Here is a 22,830-nt window from a genome sequence, read left to right as displayed (position 1 = left end):
GTTTCATCAGAATTGAATATGTTTGAAACACTTTCAGAAGTCACTTGTCAGCAAAATGTTCTTTATTGAAAACTCGTTTATGGTTTCTGCATGAAAAGTTATCCTAAAATCGCAACTATAATTTCTAGTGATTGAGCGCACAAGTTTAAGTCGTATTTGTTGCGTTAAGTAAACTGTAAGAATCATAATACATAATACCAGATTGGGATTCCGTATAAATATCAGTTAATTTCTTCACTGGAAGTCCGTTTTGTTGTACGTTGGAACATTGATCCAATGCCTTATGACTACGCCTAGATCCTAGTTAAGTGGCCTTAGCAGTTAATTAAGTTTACAACATTTCGTGGGGCCGCAGAACCGCGCTGTCGGGTTCCTCAGTGGCCACCAACTCGTTTTGAAGATTGCACAATTAGCCAATACATTTGATTCCAACTTGTTGCCAAGGAAATGAACAAAATTATACTACGGACTTTGAGTATTAAACAAAATATAGCTATGTACAACAAAAAATAAAAAAACAAAGGTCTATATAAAAAGGTTCAACAAAATCACAAAGAGAAATGAAAAGTTCTAAAGTTGCTTGCCTTACGGATCGCATGCGGATCCAGTAAGCGGCCAGTCGAATTGTTTATAACTAAAGCCGAAAGTCATTAAAGTTCACTGAACTGTGTGCGTTGCTTGATTGGGCAAAACTTATGTCCTAGCCTAGGTAAAATTACACACTAGTTTTGTTTAAAAAAGAGGCGTTCTGGACGGAGCAAGTGTTAGAAATAATATTGCTTACGGGTTTACATTAACTAGACTACAGCATTTAACTAAAAATCGTTTTGAGTCTGGAGTTGTGTTTGAGTGCCACGATTGCTATGTTGCTTATGTTGCTATGAAGTATTCTACAGTTCAGAGTTCAGAGCTCGCTGCTTAAGGTAAAACGTTGTTGTGCGTTCGTAGTCCTTCCGCAACTCTTCAAAGTCCTTCAAAGTCTTTACGTTGCAGTTTGTGCGGTGGAGGCCAAAGCCAAGGACTTGCCCTCTGCCACAGCGCAGGAGGCGGGCGGTGTGGGCGAGGGCGACGGCGAGATTTGTATCTCATCCTTGATGATTACATCGTGTTGGAGGCTCAGCATGGCGGCTGCAGCTGCTGCCGGGTTGGAGGCATCGTAGCCACCATCGCTCAGTTCCGCCTCCTGATCCGCATCCTGGTCTTCCGCATGCTCCATCTTCACGTCAGGCAGGATAAGCGAACTGTCCCGGCTGTCAAAGGAGGCGTTTTGCTGCTCCAGTTGCTCGGCCAACTGCCGATGGTAATGATCTTGCTGCTGCTGATAGATCGTGGCGTGCATGTCCCCAGCAGCCGCTGCACTGATCAAGTACTTTAGGGGGCTGAAGGCTCCGATGTCCTTCGGCGGCGTAAAGTTCTCGTGGGTCATCTTGAGGTGGTTCTTCATTTTGTCTGGTCGCGAGAACTCTTTGGAGCACACGGGGCAGGGGAACACCTTGCGATGCTTGCCCTCGTGGTAGAGAAAGGCGTGTCGCTGGAAGCTGTACTTGTTCTTGAATGTCTTCTGCATGTTCTCCTTGGCGCACTCGGTGCAGCGGTAGACGCCCTCCACGACACTCGCATACCGGAAGAGGTCCAGTCCCCGCACGGACATCTCCGTCAGGTGTTCCGCTTGGTCATCCAGCGTCGACTGCGCCTTGCGCCGAACTCTCCGCCGCTGAATGGGTCGCTTGGCGCCCTTCTTTCCACTTCTGGGTGTGGGTGGTGGCGCCGTTGGTGTCTCCGGGGCAGGCGAACCTTCCTGCTTAGGTGTGGCTTCCGCTTCGTGTCCCTGATAGCCAGGCAAACCAGCGTTCTCATCAGCCAGGGTTACCATTTCATGATCGGGCTCATCGCTTTTGATCTGTTGCTCATTCAGGGACAGCAGGTCCATATCGTCATCCATAAACTGGCCAGCACTCGAGGGAGATTCCTGCTGCTGCTGCTGGTAGTAGTCGGTGGTGTTCAGCATGGAGTTGTTTGCCGCCATGTGGAGCAGTAGCTGGTGGTGCAGGTTCCCGCTGCTGGCCACCTGAGCGGCCTGCTGCTCGGCGGCATTGGCCAGCGAGTGCAGACCAAGGCAGGCGTTCACCTCGTCCTGGTTCTTCTTCGGGATCTCCGCGGACTGATCCTCGACATTTAGGATGGCATTGGGGGCCACTGCCACCGTGAGCCTGGGGCCGGCGGGCACCTCGGGATCCTTGGCTCCACCTCGCAGCTGCTGCTTGAGCAGCGAGTTGCTGTTCATGCCTCCCGTCACCTGCTTCATCTTCGGCTTGGACTTCGAGGGCGTCTGAGGAGATCCCTGCTGCGTGGGCGTTGTGGTGTTAACGGCGCGTATCTTCAGGCCCAAAATAGTGGGCAGGTGAACCGGAGCGGAGTCACGCTCGTCGCTGATCTCCAGCAGGGAAATGGGTTCCGAAAGGGAAGTTCCACCGCCGCCTGAAGCCGCTGCTGAAATGGTCGTCGAAGAGGAGCCGAAGAGCCGCTGGGAGAGCTCTGGAGTGGCCTTGGTTGGAGTAACTGCAATTAAGATGTTACATGTATATTAGTTATTTTGTTATATTATTTAGTCCAGACCCAATAAAAACAATTTATTCATTCATATGTGTTAAATTGAATTGTTCATTCCCAGATCCCAAAAATTGAATTAAAACAATCAATTTTGTGTTTCAGAACTGATTTTGTTTCGAGTGTTTTTTGCATTGTGTATTTTATTTTTCTTCTGTTGGTCAGTTTTAAACGATAATATAAATGATCTGCTTGATTAATATTGCGTGTGATTCACTATTTCACTATTTAGTAATTATGTTTAACGTATCGTATCGTATGATATATCGTAAAGTGTGTGTTTCGTAATTAGCTAATTTAAACGGAAACCATGTTTACCAACAATTTCCAGACAATTTTCTCATTTTCACATGGAAGTTTTGCCTTGCATTACGATTCTCTCATTCTCATTCTCATTCTTATCTTTCATTTTCTTTGGGCATCAAAGCATGACTCTATATATGTAGCTATATTCCTCGTTCAGGTTTCGAGTTTGGACATTTTTGTTTGAAAGCGAGAAAATTGCTGAAGGTTTATAGTTGTTGAATGCAAAAATATATGTAAATATATATTCATATAAAAAAGTAGACTAAAAATAAAGTAAAATATAGTACAAACAATACACATACAAATAAATATGCATGACCTGTTTGATTGATTGTTTAAAATTAACGCCAAAAGAGAAGTTTGGAAGATTGGATCGTTTTGGGTGGAAATATATTTGCGATATTTGCGATATTTGATGTTAGTCTGTGTTTGGGAGACGGCGGCTTACTAACTAAATTGCACTAGCTACCACTAAATAAAGAATTAAAAACAAAATTATTTAATAAGTTAGCGTACGCAGCTTGTTTATTATTTGATTGCGCTTAATTTTGTTTCAATTTGTTTTCTTTTTCTGTTTCTGTTCCTGTCAGTTGCTTGCAGTTAATATTATAATAATTTTTTGAATGTTTCTCATGTCTCTTAGTTCTCGAATTGCAACAAATTTGAACGTTTTACTTGACTGAGGAATTACGTGTTGTCTACTTTTCAAGTTCTTTATTTTGTTTGGAGATCGTTTCGCATTAACAACAATATCTTGCAATTTTACACTCTGTTTTCTGTGGTCTGCTGCGACTGCTCTGTGTTGTTACTGTTGGAATTCAACTGCTTTTTGTTTTGTTTTGTTTTTGATTTTCATTTTCTTTGGCGATAATTTAAGCCTCCGATATACAACATAAATCGTTTGATAGATAAATTAGGTTTACTTTATGCTCATTAATATTAGCGTTATCATTACAACTATGGTTGCTGTTACTATCTGTAGTTACACTTTATCGACGACCCCGGCGAAACATTTTCAATCTTTCGCCGGGTTTCGGATGTTACGGGGGGGGTAACGGTGTGGGTGAGGGTGTGTACGGGTGCTGGGGGCCCAACGACCTTGACCCAGACCCGGGATTAACTTTTAACTAGCTTCATTTGAAGGCAACAAGGTAGATCTGCGCTCCCTCTCGCATGATTAACATTACATTGATTCTCCTGCTTCTGTTTCCGTTTCTCAGATTTCGGCTTGTAATAATTGTATAGCATTAACATTAGCATATCGAACATAGTGATATTGATAAATTAATTAATAGAACTACAGCTAGACATACCATTCAATGTTTATATATATTATTTATATAATTATGTATAACATATCCGTGTGTGTATATATAGTTTAATTATCTAAAAGTGCAGGTTTAGTTTCGGTTTTTAGTGTAACTCTTGCCCGGATACACTCATATAAGGCCGCTCTGGTGTCCAATAAAAAGGCAACCCCTAATGGATGGGTTTGAAAAGTGTTAGCCTTTGACTACGCGCTAATAAAAAACGATCGACAAGTGGTCGGCGATCGGGGATAAATAATAATCGTAAATCTTAAGGGTAGTTGGTAGGATTAAATTAGCATTGTGTTCTCATCGGGTCTTTGAAAAGGGCTTTAGAAAATAAGTGTAATTGTAATTGTAACTGAAAAGGTAAATTGCACAACATAAAAACGTCTGCTGGCTTGGAGATTTCTGCAGCTCCATCGAAGCCAAGTAAAAAACTAAAAACAAAATCAACAAAAATCTACTTTAACTTCCCTCCCCCCAACAACAACAAAATCCCGAAAAAATCCGAGCGCCTGGCGCTGCAACATGCTTCATCCAATCGTTAGCGGGTGCCTCAACCTTCACTATTTCTTTGAGTGTGTGCTTTTTTGGGCTTGGTGTGAGGTGTCTAGAGATTACTGCGCCGCAGCTGCTGGTGCTGGCGGTGCTGAGGAGGCCGTCATCGGACCCAGGGATCCGCTGGACGAGGACGTCGACGAGGAGGAGGAGGTGGATAGCGCATTGCTGGTGGCTGGCAGCGACTGATTTGAGTTCTGACCACTCAGATCCGGCGGCGGAGGCGTCGAGGCACCCGAAATTCCCAGTGGCTGGCCTGCTAAATTCGCTGCCGCCACTGTGGCCAACGCCGTCGAGGGATTCTCGATTTTGTGGATGATCTTCACGTGCGCCGTCATGTTGTCCTTGCGCGTAAACTCCTTAAAGCAGAAGGGACACGGGTACACTTTCACATTTCGCTTGTGGGAGGTAACATAGTGCCGGCAGAAGTTGCTGATGTGCGTGTAGACGCGGGAGCAGACTTTGCAGCGGTACGTATGCTCGCCCTCTTTGGTGCAGTAGTCCCTCACTGAGCCCTCCGCCTCGCCCTCGCCCACATTGCTGCTCAGATTCAGCTTGGTCTTCACGGAGGGAGTTCCCAGTCCAGCACTCAGGTTCGGCGTGCTTCCGCTCAAACCAGCGGCCTTTAACTTGAATCCGTCGTTGCTGTTGTAAATGTCGAGGTATTCCTGGCTGGAGAACACAGCCGGCTTTACATCGCCGTTCTGTTTGGCCAGTTTTGGCCGTTTTTGGACGCGCGGCTTGACCGAGGCCGTGGAAAATGAGCCGGCAGGCGAGACCAGTGGCGTGGAGGCGGCGTTGACCTTGCCAATGGGCGTCAGTTTGGGTATGCTGACCATGCTTTTAACCTGCGCCCCACCAGCCGCCATTCCGATAATATTAAGCTTGAGTCCGCCGCCCGCCGCCGCCGCTGCTGCTGTATCCGCCTGGTGCTTCCGTTGGGCAGCGATGAGGAAGGCTTGTTGGCGCGCCTGCTCGTTGAGGTGGCTGCCATCCGTTTGGTCCTGCGTGGGTGAGCTGTTGTCGGTGAGCGGGTTGTACTTGAACTCTACGGGCTCGTCATATTCGTCCAGCATAAGTTGGGGTTCCATATATGATGTGTCCAGACCTTCGCCGTCGCTGTCGTTTCCGTCTAAAAATTGTAAATAAATAGGTTAACTCTGTGCTTTCACTGGCCAATACTACTTTTATACGCCACAATCATCTGCAATTTTTTTTGGAATTGAAATTTAAAGTTTAGCAAAAGCAACTTCTCAAAATGAGTTTTTGATAGTTATTAATATTATTATTTAAAGGTAATATTTGGATTATAGATATAGACTTGCATCAATCTATTTGAAATTCATAAAAGCTTAGGCTTTAGTTTACAAATATTTGGCGTATAAGTATAGTATAGTATGATGTGATATGGGTGTAGATTTGAGTGTGCAGGATGTATGCGAGAGAAAGGCAAAACACATGACGCGAGCGAGTGAGAGAAAGAGTTTCAAATCGGATCGGAAAAGCTATAGGGATTTCAAGCCATTTTCAACGCGTTGCGAGTTCGAAAGTTTTTCTTTTGCTGCTTTCATTGACAGTTTTCAGTTGATCAACTGATTTTCCTGTTGTTGTTTTTTTGTTAATTTTTGCATTGTTTCGAGGAGATGATCGGAAATGGACAACAGAGATCAGCATTTCGTTGTGAGTGATGGTCATGAGAGGTGGCGAATTTGTTTCAGTTTCTGGAGTTATCTTGCTACTTTTGACTTTTTGAGGCGCGGTAAATTTGGACAAAGTTTTTTAGCTACTTGTATGTATTTCTTGATCATTCTTATCACGTCGGCCATGAATCCCTGTGAGCTCAACCCGATTCTCAACTTCACAATAATCTCTTCGTCAGCTGGTGGATTTGCATTTCTTGGGCATCAACTGCATTAGCTGGTTGTTTGGGACACTCACCTGCCGACGGACGGAAGATGCCTCGAACGTTGCTTATTCAAATTCACTTAACAATTTTCGAATTATTTTCTCACATTTTCTTTTATATTTTGAACATTTTCTTTTTCATTTTTCACTGAGCGGGGGAGAGGAGAAACCGACGCGAGTTATTGCTATTAGATTTCTACTACTTGAAATGCGTAAAATCCCTTTTAGCTTTTCCGATATTCGCAGATGAGATTGGTCGAATGTGGTTATGTGACTTCAGCCTGGCTCTGTATTGGATTGAGTTGGATTTCGGTATATGTCTTTGCAGGGTGCACATGAGAGTCGGCTTAATAATGGTTGATGGTGCATTGTCTTAGGGCTAGGCAAATGATCTTACGACTATGAAGGTAATGCATAGCTCTATCTATGCGGGAATGTATTGGTAAAGAGGACTCACCGGAAGTGCTGTTGTCTTCATGCTGGCTCACTACGCGGTGATCCTTGGAGTTCTTTGATCGTTTCGAGGGCAGAGAATCGCGACTTTCCTGTGGATGGAAATAAACGAAAATGAATTAGTTACAAGGAATATTATTGTTTTAAATGAAGTTGCAGTGAAGAAAGGGATTAGCACACTTACATTTAGATCATCCGTGTGTCCTGCAGTCGGCTGATTGTCGTCGGATCCATCGTCATTGCCAGAGTAGGACTCGTTGCCCAGTTTACCATTGCCCAGATCGGAGGAGTCGTTCATCATGTTCTCGCGATCGAAGTCGTCGTAGTCGTTCCCCGTGCCGTTCGAGCTGCCAGATAGCTTCCGTGGTCTGCCCCTCTTTCGCTTGGGCATCAGGGCCGAGCTGAGTAGCGATGGCTGCACCGGCAGGGTGGGCGTGTTTCCGGCGTTGGCGGCACTGGCCAGCAGACCGCCGGCCTGCGAGCGATTCCGCTGGGGCACCAAATACGGCTGGATGCGCTGCAGCTGGGGAGGAGTGGGTGTGCTCTCAGAGCCCGCCGCGCCCGCTCCTGTAGCTGCTGCTGCCGGCGAGGGCTTATCGTCGTTGACCTCGGTGAGGCCCTTGATGCGCAGGCTCTCGGCCACGCGCAGGAATGCAGTGAGTCGCTCCTGGTCCACTGAGACCTCGCCCCTGTACATGAAGTCTAGCAACGACTTCATGTCCGAGTAGGGCACATCCTTAAGTATGACAATCGGGTGCTTTTCCGGGTGATTTACAAAGAGCGCATTGAAGTAGGGACTGCAGGCGGATAGCACCATCTGTGGAGAATCAATTAGCTTAGTTAAAGTCATGGAATGTAAACTAAAAATGTTCTTATCCTCAAAACATTACGTTGCTTTATGAAAATTAAAGAACAAATGAATTTAAATTGAAAAGTCAAAATTAACGGTCTTTTTCTGATTTTGATGACTATAAATTACACATTCTTAACCACCCACCTTGTGTGCCTTCAGGTATTGCCCCTCGACGGCCAGCGTCACATCTGTGAAGGTTTCTGCGTGCAACAGCTGGTCGAAGACGGAGAGGAGGTTGCTCTGGTGGTTGTTCCACCGCAGGCAGAAGCGTTGAGATGCCATCTTCATTGGGAGGCTGTGGTTGCGTCACTATGCGATGTGCGAGTGAGTGTGCGATCGCGGTCTATGTCCTCATGCAAGTGGGGCGGTTCGGTTGCCCTGTGTGCATCAAAGGTCCTTTCGTTGTCCTGGGCTGGGATTCTTACTCCTTGGGGCCTGACAGCTGCTATAACATATATTCCAGAGCGTGCTGCAATCAAGAGAAATCTAAAGGTTAGTTCTAGGAATTTAGTAAGTGGGCCTTTAAGCATAAAACAACAATGTGTACAAAACAACAATGTACAACAAAATGTACATATGTTTATGTATATCATCAGTATTTTTCGTGTATTTCTGGGCATTATAAAAAGGTTCTCGTATGTTAACTATTTTGTTGGTATATTCAGTTAGAAAAATTTACTGTTTTATACTTGCAGGAAAAGGTTCCAAAATAAAAGAACTGTGGTTTAAAAACGCGGGAACTAAGCTTCTTATCCAAGTAAATGAAATTCTATCTGTCGTCATTATATTACTATCTACCCAAGCTCCACTGTACATTCGCCTTCTCAAAACCCAAACTGTGTAGAGTCCTGCAGCTGGAAAATGCTCTGCTGGCGCGCTGTCGACTTCCAATTGAGTTTAATTTAAGAGTCGACCCCAAAGGGTCAGAGACGAGCACATTATGCAGGCCCCGATGAGGAAAAGTAAATGAGGAAATTTCAAATGTGTTTCAAATGGGCAGGCAGGCAGGCAAGAGCAACAACAACAAAGCCACGCCACAAGCACTGCAACGGCTGTGTGCGTACATGCGTGTATGCGTGTGGGAAAGAGAGCCCGCGACTGGAAATGACAGCAACAGCGTGAATGACTTGGAATCTTGCCAAAGGGTGTGGAATTAGGAGAGCAACAAATGGAACAGGCTGACTGGAAAACTTTACAGGCCTGCCAACTGGAAACTGGAACGAACACGACACAAACACACACACACGCACTAGCCTTAATTCCATCAGAGGAAAGTCACGAAAATGGAATATTCGTGGCACGTTTTTTCCGAGTCCCCGTTATCTCACTTTCGGCGATCGCAATTCCAACAAAAAAATCCTTGTCTTGAAACCACGCTTCCTCTTGCTTCCTCCACTTGCTAAATATTTGCCGCTGCCGTTCTTATCTTATCGCCGCAGCAGTTTCAGTTGCTTTGTACACTTAATTGAAAATCATTCCCACTCGCCCACGAAATTCCCATGTCGTCTTCCTGGCACACATGCACATGAATGTGGTTTCTTTAGTTTGCTTTATGTTTTCCACGCTTCTATTTTGCTGTCTATGCTTTGCACTCTTCGTTTGTTTGCAATTGTTATTGTTTTTATGCACTTGTTCAAATCAATTGAGAAACCATTCAATGTGGGGAGAGAGCGGGAGAGATCTGCACGCACACAAACACACACTGAAACCGCCAAACAGTTACTAGAAAAGCTTAGCGGGAAAAGCTTTTTTCGCCTGCGCGATCGCACAAATATGTAAGTGTATTTCTTACTAATGGCTGGCTTTCAAATGGAATTATATTGTTTTTCTGCCACAAGTTGCTGAGTTTTTATTATTTCGTTTACCGTTGGTGTGAAGTAAAGTAAGAGCGAGTGCAGCAGAGAGGATCAATTCCAGTTGACACGTCCTCACTCGGGAAAGACTAGCGAGAGACTGAATAAGTCAAAGTCCTCGACGCAGGAAGCCGACTGCGCTGCCGACATTCGCTGCTCACTCACCCCCCTCCCCAGGCGCGCGCACACACACACACACGCACGCACACTGCGCCTGATAAGAGCGGATGTTTTAGGGGTGGGCCGTTGCCTGCGGAGAGGAGATCACTTTACAGGGGACACGCACACATTCGCTCTGCTTTACACCCCCTTTGGATACGTGTACGCCTTCAAAAGGAGACGGAGATACTGAGCGAGCGAGAAAGGGCGGTTTCTTCGGCTGGGGGGATTATATCGCAGATATCGCATGTACAAGGTCCTAAATAGCTATACAGCCTTCCATTTTTGTTCCTCGTCACTGCTTTGTATACGACTACATATGTACATATGTATATGCAAGTTTTCAGATTTCAAGTTTAAATTTTGTTCTTAGAAAAATAACACTATGTATGTATGTTAAAAAAACATTATAAGCACCTTATTAGAAGTTTGAACTTATTCTTTGAATACACTCATAAGTTTCTTCACTTGTTCATCACATTTAAAGGGTTACTAGTGCACTGCCCGCAGTTGTTAAACCGAAATTACTATTCGCTATTTCTTTCGCCTGCTTCCTTTGCACTTTTTTCATTTAATTTTAACTTGTGGAAATTTTCACAACTCGGCGCGAGAGCAAGAAACATATAGAGGGGGCGCGCGTGAGCGGAGCGGAAAAAACTCTCTTTCTGGCAGCGGCGCGTCGTCGGCAATTTTTCGTCCGTCTTGCTTGACACCAATACACTGAGTGAGCGGCGATCCTCTGGCGATCCGATCGGCAACTGGGCTCCAAGTTCCCGAGCGCCAAGGCAGCGCGGTCGGCGTCGCTGCCAGCGCTGCTTCTTCTACTTTGTGCACACACACAACTCGGCAAATCCTCCTCTCTCGAAAGGAACGCTCTTGCTCACACACACACGCGCACAAACAGGCAATAGGGCTGCGGTTGGTTCGTGGAGACTTTTCGCTTGGTCCCCGAGTCTCCAAACATGAGAGAGCACGAACGCTAGAGCGAGAGAGCTGCTCTTGCTCTCTTGTTTGCGCCTTTGACTTTTTGAATTTTTAATTTCCAGCAAAACGGGGTTAAAAAGAAAAACACGCTGGAAAAAAGCTAGGAAACCGCCGACAACAACAACAACAATAAAAGCAGCAGCAACGTTTCGGGTGTGCAACAGTTGATGAGTTGTTGTATTCCCCGCCTTTTCCCGCCGCTGTAGAAGTGCATTGTAGGTTTTGTTGTTGTAAGGGCAACTTTCTGGGCTGGGCACTTTATGGAAGCCATTTGGGGTTGGGCTGCAGCTTTGCTGGGGTTTTCCAGGCCTCCGAAATATCGGAAAGCATGTGGAAAAGCGAGAGCCAGCAAAGAAGGCGTGGTGGACGTACAGTGGATACTCATATAAATTGACGAGCCTCAAACTTTGAATCTTTTTGTTGAAAGCCTTGAACAAAAACATAAAAACATTAAATAATGAAGATTGTTCCAAAAAGTGTGATGAGGATCGCATGAAAAGTTAATTATTCATCAAGATACATTTTTAAGTTTATTCCAGGGCCTACAATCTGTAAGTGACTTTGGAACTACTTATTTCCCAATCCCTTTTCTAGTTAGGGGTGTTCCACTGCATGCCTTTGTGCTGGTTGGCAGGAGCGTTTTGCTGATGTTTTTTTAGGCGAGGGATTACGTAAGCGGGCTGTAAATTCTACAAGTGGATTGACTCAACAGCCATTGGGGATCGGGTCCTAAGCAACGAGCTTTGAGCGCAGTTCCCTCGCTCTTTTATAATTTGTTCGTGTGTTTTTATCCTACACACCTTGGTGGGTATTTTGTTGTTGATGTTGTTGTGTTTGTTGTTGTTGTCTATTATTAACTGGCTGAAGGCGTAACGGCAGCAACAACAACCCAGTACAGCTACATCCCCACCCCTTAGCCCCTTGCAACGGAAACGATCGTTTCGCCTAATAGGCTCTCACACACACACACACAACGATGGAGCTCCCCAGCCCAGGTGAAATAGCAACAAATGCACACTCACACACACACACACCCAGGCTAGACAACTACAACAACAATAAGGTAGTCACTGAATCGTAAATTCCTGTTGCTGTTTCTCAGTCGACGTCGCTGCCGCCGCCGCTGCCGCTGCCGCTGTTGTTGTTTGCCTTGCCCTATTGCGTGTTGTTGGTGGTGTTTTTTATTTCATTTTTTCAGACTGTGTAGTTTTTTCTACTTTTGAGTGGCTTTTGTGGAGCTTTGCCTGGGATTGGAACTCTGACTCTGACTCTGACTCCGACTCTGGGGTCTATGGGTCCATTGTATGGGCATGGCTGCACGGTGAGAAATAGGATCAAAGGCCATTAGGGCGCAGCTTTAGATACTTTTGGAACCTGCATCCCATTAGCTTAGAATATAGAATACATCATCATATCATTTAGGACATTCCCACTTCCTTTAAGCAAATGAAATCATACATATGCATATAGATATGCGATCTGGTTGATCCTCACTCACTCCCTTTTTTCCCTGTGCAGTGGGGCTGTGCCTTTGCCTTTGCCATTGTTGTTGCCGTTCTACTTAGTCGCTGCTCTAGTCTAGTACGTATAAACCGCTCTATCTACGCTCCATGACTTCCTCTCCCCACTCCCCACAGAAAGGGGAGTGGGGTGGGGGGGAGTTGGCTGCGGGGAGTGCTCTCCTGCTTGAATTTTATCAGCTAAAAAGCTACAACAATGAGTTCCATGGGGCGGTAGATGCATGTGTGTATGCGTGTGTGTGTGTGTGAGAGCGGAGGTTGGAAGTATAATCGGTGACAGGGCTCACAAATTAACGATGCTTCCTCTTCTTCTCCCACAGACCACGATGATGATGTTGAAATTTCAAATTCGGCTGGGAGTGAAAACGGAATTTGTACATTGCTCGGAGGAAGACCCGTTTGAAATGTGGCAGTGAGGATGGGCAATGGGCAATTATAACGAATGAGTTTCCCAATGTGGGATTTTCACAGCCAGTGAGGGTTTGAGATCTGGTACCTTGCATATCCCATGACAGCTTGCTTTTTATATAATATTCTTCCCTGGAAGGTCCTTGGATAACCATTTAAAGCCTTTCCTTGACTTTCAAATTATCGCGACTAAGGGTCTTAAGTCCTTGTGATGTGAGAGTTAGGAAGATATAGAGAAGATATCTGGAGAAATTCAAATAATAGAAATGAATATATTTTGACATTCATGCTGAGTCTCTAGCAGCGGCACAAGGTTTTCGATTGTCTATCTTTTAGTGAACCTGTTTATTTATGGGCGTTATAGACCCTTTGGGCCTCGGAGGCTGCCAATTGTTACCCAATATCTTCGGTTCTTCCAAGTGGGTTGTTGGCTCTGGGTCTGTTGTTGTGGTCGAAGTCTCGTCTGGCGGGGGACCTTCTATATATCTATATATCTATATATCCACTACTTAAGCGAGTGTGTGTGTGCGTGACACTTGGCACATGTGGCCCACACACAATCGCAACAGTCGCCCCCGCAGCATATCGAACTATGTGAAAATCCAGCAAACTGAGCCGCCGCCGAGTCAACCGAAAACCACCAGAGCCTGTGATTTCTACATGCGTGTGTGCTCCCCCTCCTCATCCCCCTCACCCTGCCCCACCCTCTGGCAACAAAGTGCGTGAGATCGAGGGGGATGCAAGACCGAAGGGGCCTTTGGTTTTTTTGGTTTCCTCTAGCGCTATTTGTGCCGTGTAAACAGCAAAGCCACCGAGTTGGCCCAGAGAGAGAAAGAGAGCCACATTAGCTCTCCTAACGCCAAGGCGTGTGTGGGTAGTGGTGCCAGCGTATCTGTGTTGATGACTGACTAACTGAGTAACTGCTGCTAGCTGCTAGCTGCTGGCTGCTGGCTATGTGGCCGGATTCTGGTGTTCCGTCGACGCCAACGGCGGAACAGGTATCGCAGGTTGGCACCAAACACATGTGCCGACCGCCTGGTCCCCTTGCCCCCCTCCCAGCCAACCTCCTGCTTTGACGCCTTCCTGCCGCCGATCGCCGCGTCTGGAGCCTAAAACCTCCCAAGTCCCTCCTTCTGCACAGAAAAAAATAGGGTCCTAGGTCTGCATTTCGTCAGAATTTATTAAATGTAATTAAGAAATATCTAATTGTATTTGGTCATTGCGTCCCACTTTTTGACATTTCTTTGCTGTACATAGAAGTTACTCTGATTATTTCCAGTGTATGATTCTTCTAATGCCCCTGCTCACCCCCTCCCCTCACCACTCCTCCTTGGCTTACAAATTGTCGCCGCTGGAAGCTCGGCTTTTTGTACTTTGGTTACATTCATAACTCTCCTGCCCCCCGCTCCCCTGCACCCTTGCTCCCCCACTCTACGCTCTTCGGTCTTCGGTCTTTGCGCACCGTCTTCGCTCTTCCCAGCGATTCTCCCCGCTTCGTTTTCTAGCGACGACGCTTGGCAGTCGCTGTCGCTGTCATAAAGTCCCGTTGTTGTTTTTGTAGCTGCGGCGGTTTCTAGCGCTTTCTGCGCCTTTGTTCGCCAAGTGTAAAATTCCTTTGCACGTAGGCACCCAAAAGAAAAAGCTTGGCTTAAAGCATAACAAAAACAGAAACGGAAAAAATGAAAACGCAAACGCAGACTGGAAAAAGGTTAGCAGCCAAGCACGTAAGCCCCCCAAGAGAAGGGGCTTTCGAGGGGCCGTTGTCAATGCCACACCAACACTCGCACCGTAGGACTCTGGCTTTCGGACCAAGTCTCTCCCCCATGGGTTTCAAAATTGTCATTCAAGTGTAACCGAGGTTTCAACACACACTCACACACCCACACCCACCCACCAACGTACTGGGATGTAAGTAGATGCATACATGTGAATGTACATTGTATGTGTATGATTTCATTCATAGAGAAATTTAATAATAGACACGCCATAGAGGAATCCCCGCGAAGCACCATGGAGATCATTCGAGATTTTTTATCGCAATTTATGACAGCCACAGGAATTGCAATTAATTCACATTTCAGTTTACAGATACTTTTTGTGCGGTTTTAATCGTCGAAATGTATAAATACTATCTAATAATATCTAGAGAATGATGATAAATTCATTATATATCGATCCACTTTCCGTTATCTTCATCCAAGTAGCAGTAGATCGATAGCTACGTAAACTTATTTATTGACACTTCGAAAATACATTTGTTTACTTTAATGTATTTCTTGAAACCTGATTTTGGCCGGCGATTTTGCATTTAATAGGTTGCCTTAAATTAAGGTGATTAAGTAAGGTTCCTCTTTCCAGACTCAGAGAGCTTTTAACAATGGAATACTTTAATATTAAGTCTGTTTAAACAGGAGTAAGTAGTGGTAACAACATATTTTCTAAAGAAAACTACAATTATGGCAGGAAAAATGGAAGCGAAAGTCTGTTTGTCCCATTGTGCGTGTAATAGCAAAAACTACAGCGTGTCCCCAAAGACATAACCACATGTCTGTAACACATCCGATATGTGGACGTGTGTATATCTGTACTGGTTCCAATCATACTCGTATAAGGCAAACATTTGCGGAGGAGTGAACGCCAACGAAAACAACAAAGAACCGCTCTGCTCTTCGGCTAGTCAACTAGTCAACTATGAAATGAAATGAGTTTGGGGACCCGGCTGCCGGAGGGCAGCGGCAGGGAAGGGAGGGGAAGGGAAGGGATGGGGCTGGTTTTGGGGGAGGACGGGGAAAAACTAGTTGCCCTCGGTCGGGTGAGCTCACCCTGTCGATCGGCGGGATCTGGAAGCTGGGAAACGGCGACTTCCACTGACTGATTTGTGGGGATCGTTAGAGGGATATTGATTCATTTCAGAATGTGAAAAAGTTACTGCTTTTTTATCCAAAACTTTATTGTTTATCTACATATGAGTTACTCGATGGCATCAGCTCAGCATGTGGGCTCAGGAATTTTAGTGTTTTATTTTCTCGGCACTCAGTATTTGCTTCTCCGTACATTATTTTTTCTTCTGCAAAAGCCTTAACCACCAATGGATGACTGGTTTTGGGCCGTGGATTACCAAATCGTTTTCGGCTGTCATTTGTCAGGCAAAAATGCAGTTGCTCGCAGCAGCGCCATAGAAGGGCGTCTCTCCTCGACGGTCTTGCAACACTCCCCCTCCCCTGCCTGTGTTACCACTCCCCCCAGAGCCCCTGGCTGTCAGCATTATTGATCTATGCCTGCGTTTTTGTTTCGCTGCGAACGCTTCACGCCTCGACCCACACAGTCATTTGCCCTCGCGTTCGCAGAGCTTTTTATGGCGGTGTCCTTAATTTAGACATTCGAAATGCGGGTCACCGCCGGACGGGGAAAGTTCCGCAGCTCAGCACTCAGCACTCAGCGCTCGCACTGACACACTTGGTTGGCCACTCGACGACGATCCACATGGTCACCACATCACCAAACCACCAGAAACCCTCAAAACTCGCTGATAATTGCGAAATCTTAATAGTGTTGTTCTAAAACAGTACTTCGAATGTTGGTGCTGCGAGGAGGACTCCAGTGTTAGTATGCTTAATTTTAGGAAACTGAGGGATATGCGATAGAGATCCAAGAACAGGCCTGTTCCCGAGTTCCTGCGATTCCCTCCAATTCTGGAGAACGCCAGTTCATCAGCTCGCGTGCTTTCCGTATGTAGCGTATGTTTGTAGTTGTCTCAACCGCGCTGTGCTGATAAGACGGACGAAGGAAGTACCTCCACGATAGCAGTGTGTACACATGCATGTACTTTGTCCGTTGGGACACGCCAGATAAAGGCACCAGCTCCAGAGACCTTGTCCCCCATGATTCACGCCTGATTGACTGCCCTTTTCTAGGAGCTGCCACAATTTCGGCCTCATGGCCGCTGAGAAAGCTTTCTTCGCTCTTCTGCGATAACAGCGGAGAAGCGAAGAGGAGAGAATCGAAACAAGAATGCCGGCATTCTTCGAGAGCAACGAATCATGTGTTTGTTTGGGGCTTTCTCCGCAGAGAAAACTCAAGTGAAATCAAATCAGATGCCTCCTTCGTTCGGTCTGGCATCGAAAACTCAACTTTTTGGCTGATTTACGCCCCAAATGTTCTTCCTGCCGTCGTTGGTAGAAAACTCGCAGCTAGAAAACTCGCTGCGTATATTTATAAACGACCCAGTTGTGGGATCCAGCCAGCGATCCTCTGACGAAACTTTTGAAAAACAGCTGCAGCCGGCCATGCGGCGATATCCCCTCGAAGGCCCCCTTCTTCCCCCCATCGAATCAAAAAGCTAAATGAGCGACTCAAGTGGGGAGCGGAGAGGGAGGCAGGGGCTGGGAGGGGGCGATCCCGAGGATCGTACGTTTGAAATCGCCTTGATCGGCTGGGCAAAAAGCAACAAACAAAGGAAACGATACACAAAGGCCGAAGCAACAGAACACTAAACACGTAAGTGGGGAGTCATCTGGACTATTCCCATTACTGTTAGGATGTGCGGTAACAAAGTTGGTTTTTTATTTATAGTACCGATATAATGAAGTTTTATTTAAAGCCTTACACCATTTTCTAAGGCAACAATCTCTGATAAGTTATTTGATTTATAAAGACTGTGCCCTTGACGTCGCTGGCTAGTGTGCCCATATCCCCCTTCTAGGATGCTGACTAAGGGGTATGCCCAGAAAAAGCACGCAGTGTGCTGCTTTCTCCTCGCGCGTTTCGGGGGCCTCTGCCACAAGGCGCTGTCGCTGTCGCGGTCGGCGTCGTCGTATATTTCACTTTTTAATTTTTTATATTTTTTATAGCGTTCTCCTTGCTCTCCTGCCGTGTGTGCGAGTGTGTGTGTGTGCGTGCGTCGATAGTGTGGTGTGTGTGCGAGTGTCATCCCCATGGTCTCCACTTCCACCTCCTCCTGCGCCTCTTGCGCCTCTTGCGCCTCCGCCCACCTTCCATCACCCATCACCCACCACACCGCTGCGCACTCAATTAAGCTTATCGCGCACTGTCCGCCCGTGTGCGTGAGTATCTGTGTGTGCTTTTTATCTGTGTGTGCCTTGTATCTGCGCCGTTTTGTGGGGATATCTGCGTGCTGCTTGCTGCTTGCTTTTAGAGGTGACTTTCCTCGTCTGCGCTCCTTGGAGGCTACGAGGAAAACATCTCTGCCCGCTTCTCGCTTTCTGTCTTTCCGTTTGCCTGTGCCTCTCCTCCTCCTCATCCTCATCCTCCTACCACCCACACACCCCGCCCCACCCCCATTCCCTCGCCCTGGGAAGCGCGCTGCTGGTGTCGTGTGCAAATGGCCCCAACAGCGGCGGCCGCAATCGAAAAATCCTCTTTGAGAGGATTAAAATATACACACAGCTTTTTTCTTATTGTCATGTGCTCTTTGCTTCCCTGCGAGCGCTACAGTGGGTCACATTCGATGATTATGGGTAAAAAGGATTGTCGACTGACTGCATAACAGTTATAATGCATTTAAGTGCTAAGCTCAACATGGAATTTCAACGGAAGTACTTGAAGGACTGTCAGGGAAATATATATTATAAATTAGGACTATAGAGATTGATTGTTATTACACTTATGAAAACCGAAAGGGTAATGGGGAGTGCAAACACAGCTCCACTGTGCCCCAACCTTTGTCCCCAACCTCCGGCTGTCCCACAAACGGACAAACGGAACCGAACGGAACGGACAACGTCCCCTGGCAAAGCTTAAGGGTAGCAGAGGCGTCGGCAGCGCTGCTTTCAATTACATTTCATTTGCATTTCTGTGTTCGTAGTGTGCTGTCTACTTCTGTGTGTTTATTTCTTTTCGCTGATGTTGCCTTTTTCCGCACAAACACATCGGCGTACTATAAGTTCGCCGCAGCCTTTAGTCGAATGCCTGGCCGGCCATCCGCTCTCCTTTTTGAAATTCGCTTTTGCGCTGGCCGTTCGGTGAAGAATGCAAAATAGGAAACGGCTGGCAGATGAACACATCCACCGCCGATTGTGTGGGTGAGTGATTTTTCAGCTCTTCAGTTATTCAGGCACCACAGGGCGTATACTTGACGCGGACATTGAGCTGCGCCGGCAGCGGCTGCGACAGCGGCAGCGACGTCGACGTCGTTAATTGAATTAAAGTGCATGCGTATGTATGTTTGTGAGGCCTGCAAAAGGCTTAAAACGGTAAAAAAATATTTAATTTCAGCCAGCAGGCGGAAATTGTGAAATGAGCCTAACCACGTGTTTGAGGTCGGAAAATTACCAGAAGTCCTTAAGGATACTCCTTCCACTACTCCTTAGCTGTTCCTTTGCTGATCCTCAATTAAAATAAGATTTTATTTGGTTAATACTCTTGTAAATTTGTAATTTAAATTGCATGTAATTAAAAGTGCATGATCTTTGGACAACGGTAAGTATATCCGGAGTCCAAAGGGTTACCACTGCCTTCTGGTTTCCACCTTTTGCTTAGCTTTTTTTGGCCCATTCTCTTTTCGCGAAGATTTCTGCCTGAGTTACAAAACATATTTTGGTCACTGACCTTTTCTGTTTCTTGTATTTTTCGTTGATTCCTCATTTTTTTGCTGACTTCTGAGCGGTTTTTGTTTGTGTTCCACTTTTGAATTTAGGTTTTTGCAGTAGTCGGAGTTTTTGTGCAGATTGCTAATTAAAAAAGGAGATATATGGGCTACACGCGCGACTTGTGTACTATCAGGATGGGCAATCGGAGCAGCAGATACCCGAAAGCGAAATACCTGGCGTTCTCCGCAAAAGGGGATACAAATCAGAAATGCATTCAACGAAAATTTCATTTAACGCCACAAGCCCCCGAATATGAAAAGGAGTATCGTATGGATCAAAAGATATAAGAACCACATGAATACACACGGTGAACAGACATTTACTTAGCATGGCAGCTGGCACTTGCGAATGAAATAAATAAATATAAAATCATTTTAAATAACAATAATCAAGGAATGTATTGTGCAAATTTGGTTCCGAAGAATTTTTGAATACGAAAAACAGGCAGGAAACTGACGCAAAATGGCAGATACATTTAAGTAGAATTTGTGAAAGAGTCACGCGCACTAAGCCAATGCACCGGAAAAAGTTGGTACATTTCGTCCCATAATTATTATTCGGAACATATGGCGTTGACTACTATGACTTCACTTTAGTAGTGCAAGGCTAATATTTTTCGCCCTGTGTATTTAAGGAAGACTGAGAGAAGAATAGATAGTAGAGCTTACGCTTTTCCGATTCACCCACCGATATTGCGTATACGCCGCTTGGACTTTTCTGGGTTTCAATTTTTTCTGGGTTTCTACCAGCAACAACAACAATGCACATGCTTAGATCGCTTTGGCGCTATTAGTCATTTCATCCTCTTTCTCTTTTCCCTCTTTCATTGCTGCTTTAACCGTTTCGATCGCCGGCTAAACAACAGTTATAATTCGAGCATAATTTCAAGTGAGCGCAAGGTGTTCACCAGTGTGTTTGTGTGTGGGCAAACAAACTGAAGAGCTTTCGCGGAGAGCGGGAAATGTATAGTAAAGAGAGCAATAGCGCTGCTCTTGTCGTTTCATTAACAAAACAACCGCAAAATTTATGTGTGATCAGAGACTGGGCATTCGTTTCCTTTTCGCCCCAATACAAAATAATAATTCATGATTTTTGTTGTTTTTGTTGCTGCCACTGTGTGAAGTGGGTTAGCGAATTAAAAACAACGACAGAAGTAACAAATAAACACAACAAACAAAGCCAAATGCTGATCGGAGATGGAGATTGGGTTTTGGGCTGTGATCTCGATTTGCATAATTGTCTTTGTGGCTTGGAGTCGCGCACAGGTGCAAGTGCAGAGTTGCCCCTTGGCCAGGGTTGTCACGTTTCCGTTCTCCCAAGAATAGTAATCCACGTATAGAGTTCAGGAACATGCAAGCCCACTTTGATCTAACATTTTCTTTTGTTAAAGTGATCAAATAAACCTAAAGCCGAATTACCTAATCCATATACTAAATCCAAATAATTTGTGCAGTGCAAAGATGTTGCGTACATGGATTGCTCATTCACACATTCACTCCATTGGTTCATTCAGAAAATCACTGAGGCCACCGCATGTATTGCAGCCACTGGAAGCCACCAGAAGGCACTGGAACTGGAAGACTGATCAAAAGGGGTGCGCCGGGCGAACGACGACTGGATGTGGAAGTGGGGGATAAAAAAGGAAATGGGCAACTGCAAATGACAGAGATCACTGAAGCACGACCGACAAATAAGCGGCGGACGTATCTATGTATCTAGTATCTGGTATCTAGTGTGGCGGCATTACTCCCCATGTGCCGTATACGGCATGTGTGCAGTTGTATCTGTATCTGTACCACTATCTGTGCAAGTTGGATACAAAAGCGTCTTTCCAATAGGCGTAGACTCTGCGTGTGTTGGTGCATGTACTGAGCGTGTGAGCGGGAGATTGTTAGAAGAAAATGTATCTGCGAGGCTTTTAAGACTCTCCTATAGTAGATTCCCAAGACGACCCTTGTCTAGCTTAGATCGCTTTAGTTTTCGGTTGCCTATTTAGTCATAAATGTTTTCGACTCCTGCGATGACCCATTTAAAGTATTCCAAAACAAGTTCTTTTGAACGAAACAAATTAACTCAGACTTAAGTGAAATCTGAAAATTAATTCTCAGAAGCTAATCACTAGGGACAGCCTAGGAACTTTTTGAATCTGAATCAATAAAATCCTTATCTGAGATTCAAGAGAAGTCTTGAAAAGGGAATAGGAATACTTATACGTGTACTTAATATTTAAGCACTTGATGCTTTGACCTTTTTCGAAGACAATTTCGTGGATAATTTCGCCACTTACCAATTCTACGTAGATTCTTGGTAATCCGTTTTGCGGTTTCTTCGGCGGAAGAAGGCTTGCAACACTCGAGAGCACTTGTTGTTTTTGTTTCTGTTTCTTCTGTTGTTGTTGTTGGTTACACGTAATTGGCAACCGAGGCGAACACGGAGCCGAAAGCGGATTGCGAAAAGGCAAAAGGCAACGAAATCAGCTGAGGAAACGCCGCGCACGAACCTCCAATCAGAACTGAAACGGCAGGGATGTCGACGTCGACGCAGAAGCCATTTTACCGCATTTGTTGTCCCTGAGCTGAGCCCCAAAAACGAGAGAGAGGGAGAGAGTGAGAGGCAGAACGAGCGCCGCAGAGAGCCCCTAAGGTGGATACACAAAGCGGAGCCGAAGCCTTACCGAAAGCTTTGATCACACGACACGAACTGAGCTGGGAGTAGCACGGAATATGGGAATATGGGAATTGGTAGTGGTAGTGGGCGGTATTTGTTGTGCTCCCGTTTCACATTGCTGCTCTCCCGCTCGCAGGGCGCAAAAAACGCAAGTGGATGTGGACGGATGAGCGGACGAAATGGAATGGCAAGAAGCGAACGTTTGAATGGGGCTCCAAATGGTTAAGAGAGCAGCGCAGTCGCCGCCGGCAGCGAGAGCGAGGGAGAGCGCAGCCCCAACTTGACATTTCCATTTCGCCGCTGCGTTGGCGCTCTGCCCTTATGCTCTCTCGTCTCCGACTCTTCTGCTCTTCCGCTCTCCCGCTGATAAGCTGGTGTTGAAATCAAGTCTCCTGCGCTCTCGCTCTCTCTCACCGCCGTGACCTGCTGCTCCACCTCTGCGCCCACCACCGCCCTTCTCTTCTCTGCTGCATCAGCGTATTACGAAATATGACAACAATGCAGTTTGGTCGTCCTCGTTTCCATTCTGCCGACGCAGCGGCTTCTTCGTCTTCTTCTTCTTCAGTCCCATCTTCAGCTCTCTGCCTCTGCCTGCTCAGCATAAATGCCATCTCTCCGCTCTCTTTGCGGCCAGAGTGG

The 22,830-nt window shown here is 45.9% G+C and overlaps 1 protein-coding gene across 4 annotated transcripts; it reads right to left on the bottom strand.

Moving 5' to 3' along the window:
* Positions 1-33: 33 nt before the first annotated feature.
* Positions 34-22,379, bottom strand: LOC120454424 (protein tramtrack, beta isoform). 4 transcript variants are annotated; one of them, XM_039639709.2, is made up of 6 exons: positions 22,199-22,379; positions 21,812-22,099; positions 8,137-8,461; positions 7,324-7,956; positions 7,144-7,231; positions 34-2,559 (listed from the first exon to the last, which is right to left on the bottom strand). In XM_039639709.2, exons 3-6 carry the CDS (start codon positions 8,278-8,280, stop codon positions 983-985), a joined length of 2,442 nt encoding a protein of 813 aa, XP_039495643.1. In that variant the 5' UTR covers positions 8,281-8,461; positions 21,812-22,099; positions 22,199-22,379; the 3' UTR covers positions 34-982. The 4 variants fall into 4 exon arrangements, with proteins under 4 accessions (XP_039495643.1, XP_039495644.1, XP_039495646.1 ...); XM_039639710.2 differs by lacking the exons at positions 21,812-22,099; positions 22,199-22,379 and adding an exon at positions 10,422-10,746; XM_039639712.2 differs by lacking the exons at positions 21,812-22,099; positions 22,199-22,379 and adding an exon at positions 9,858-10,361.
* Between the last annotated feature and the right edge of the window lie 451 nt (positions 22,380-22,830).

The sequence above is a fragment of the Drosophila santomea genome, chromosome 3R (assembly GCF_016746245.2).
Source record: "Drosophila santomea strain STO CAGO 1482 chromosome 3R, Prin_Dsan_1.1, whole genome shotgun sequence".
NCBI lineage: Eukaryota > Metazoa > Arthropoda > Insecta > Diptera > Drosophilidae > Drosophila > Drosophila santomea.
Note: the sequence above shows the minus strand (reverse complement) of the source record. Positions and strands in the feature narration are given on the sequence as shown.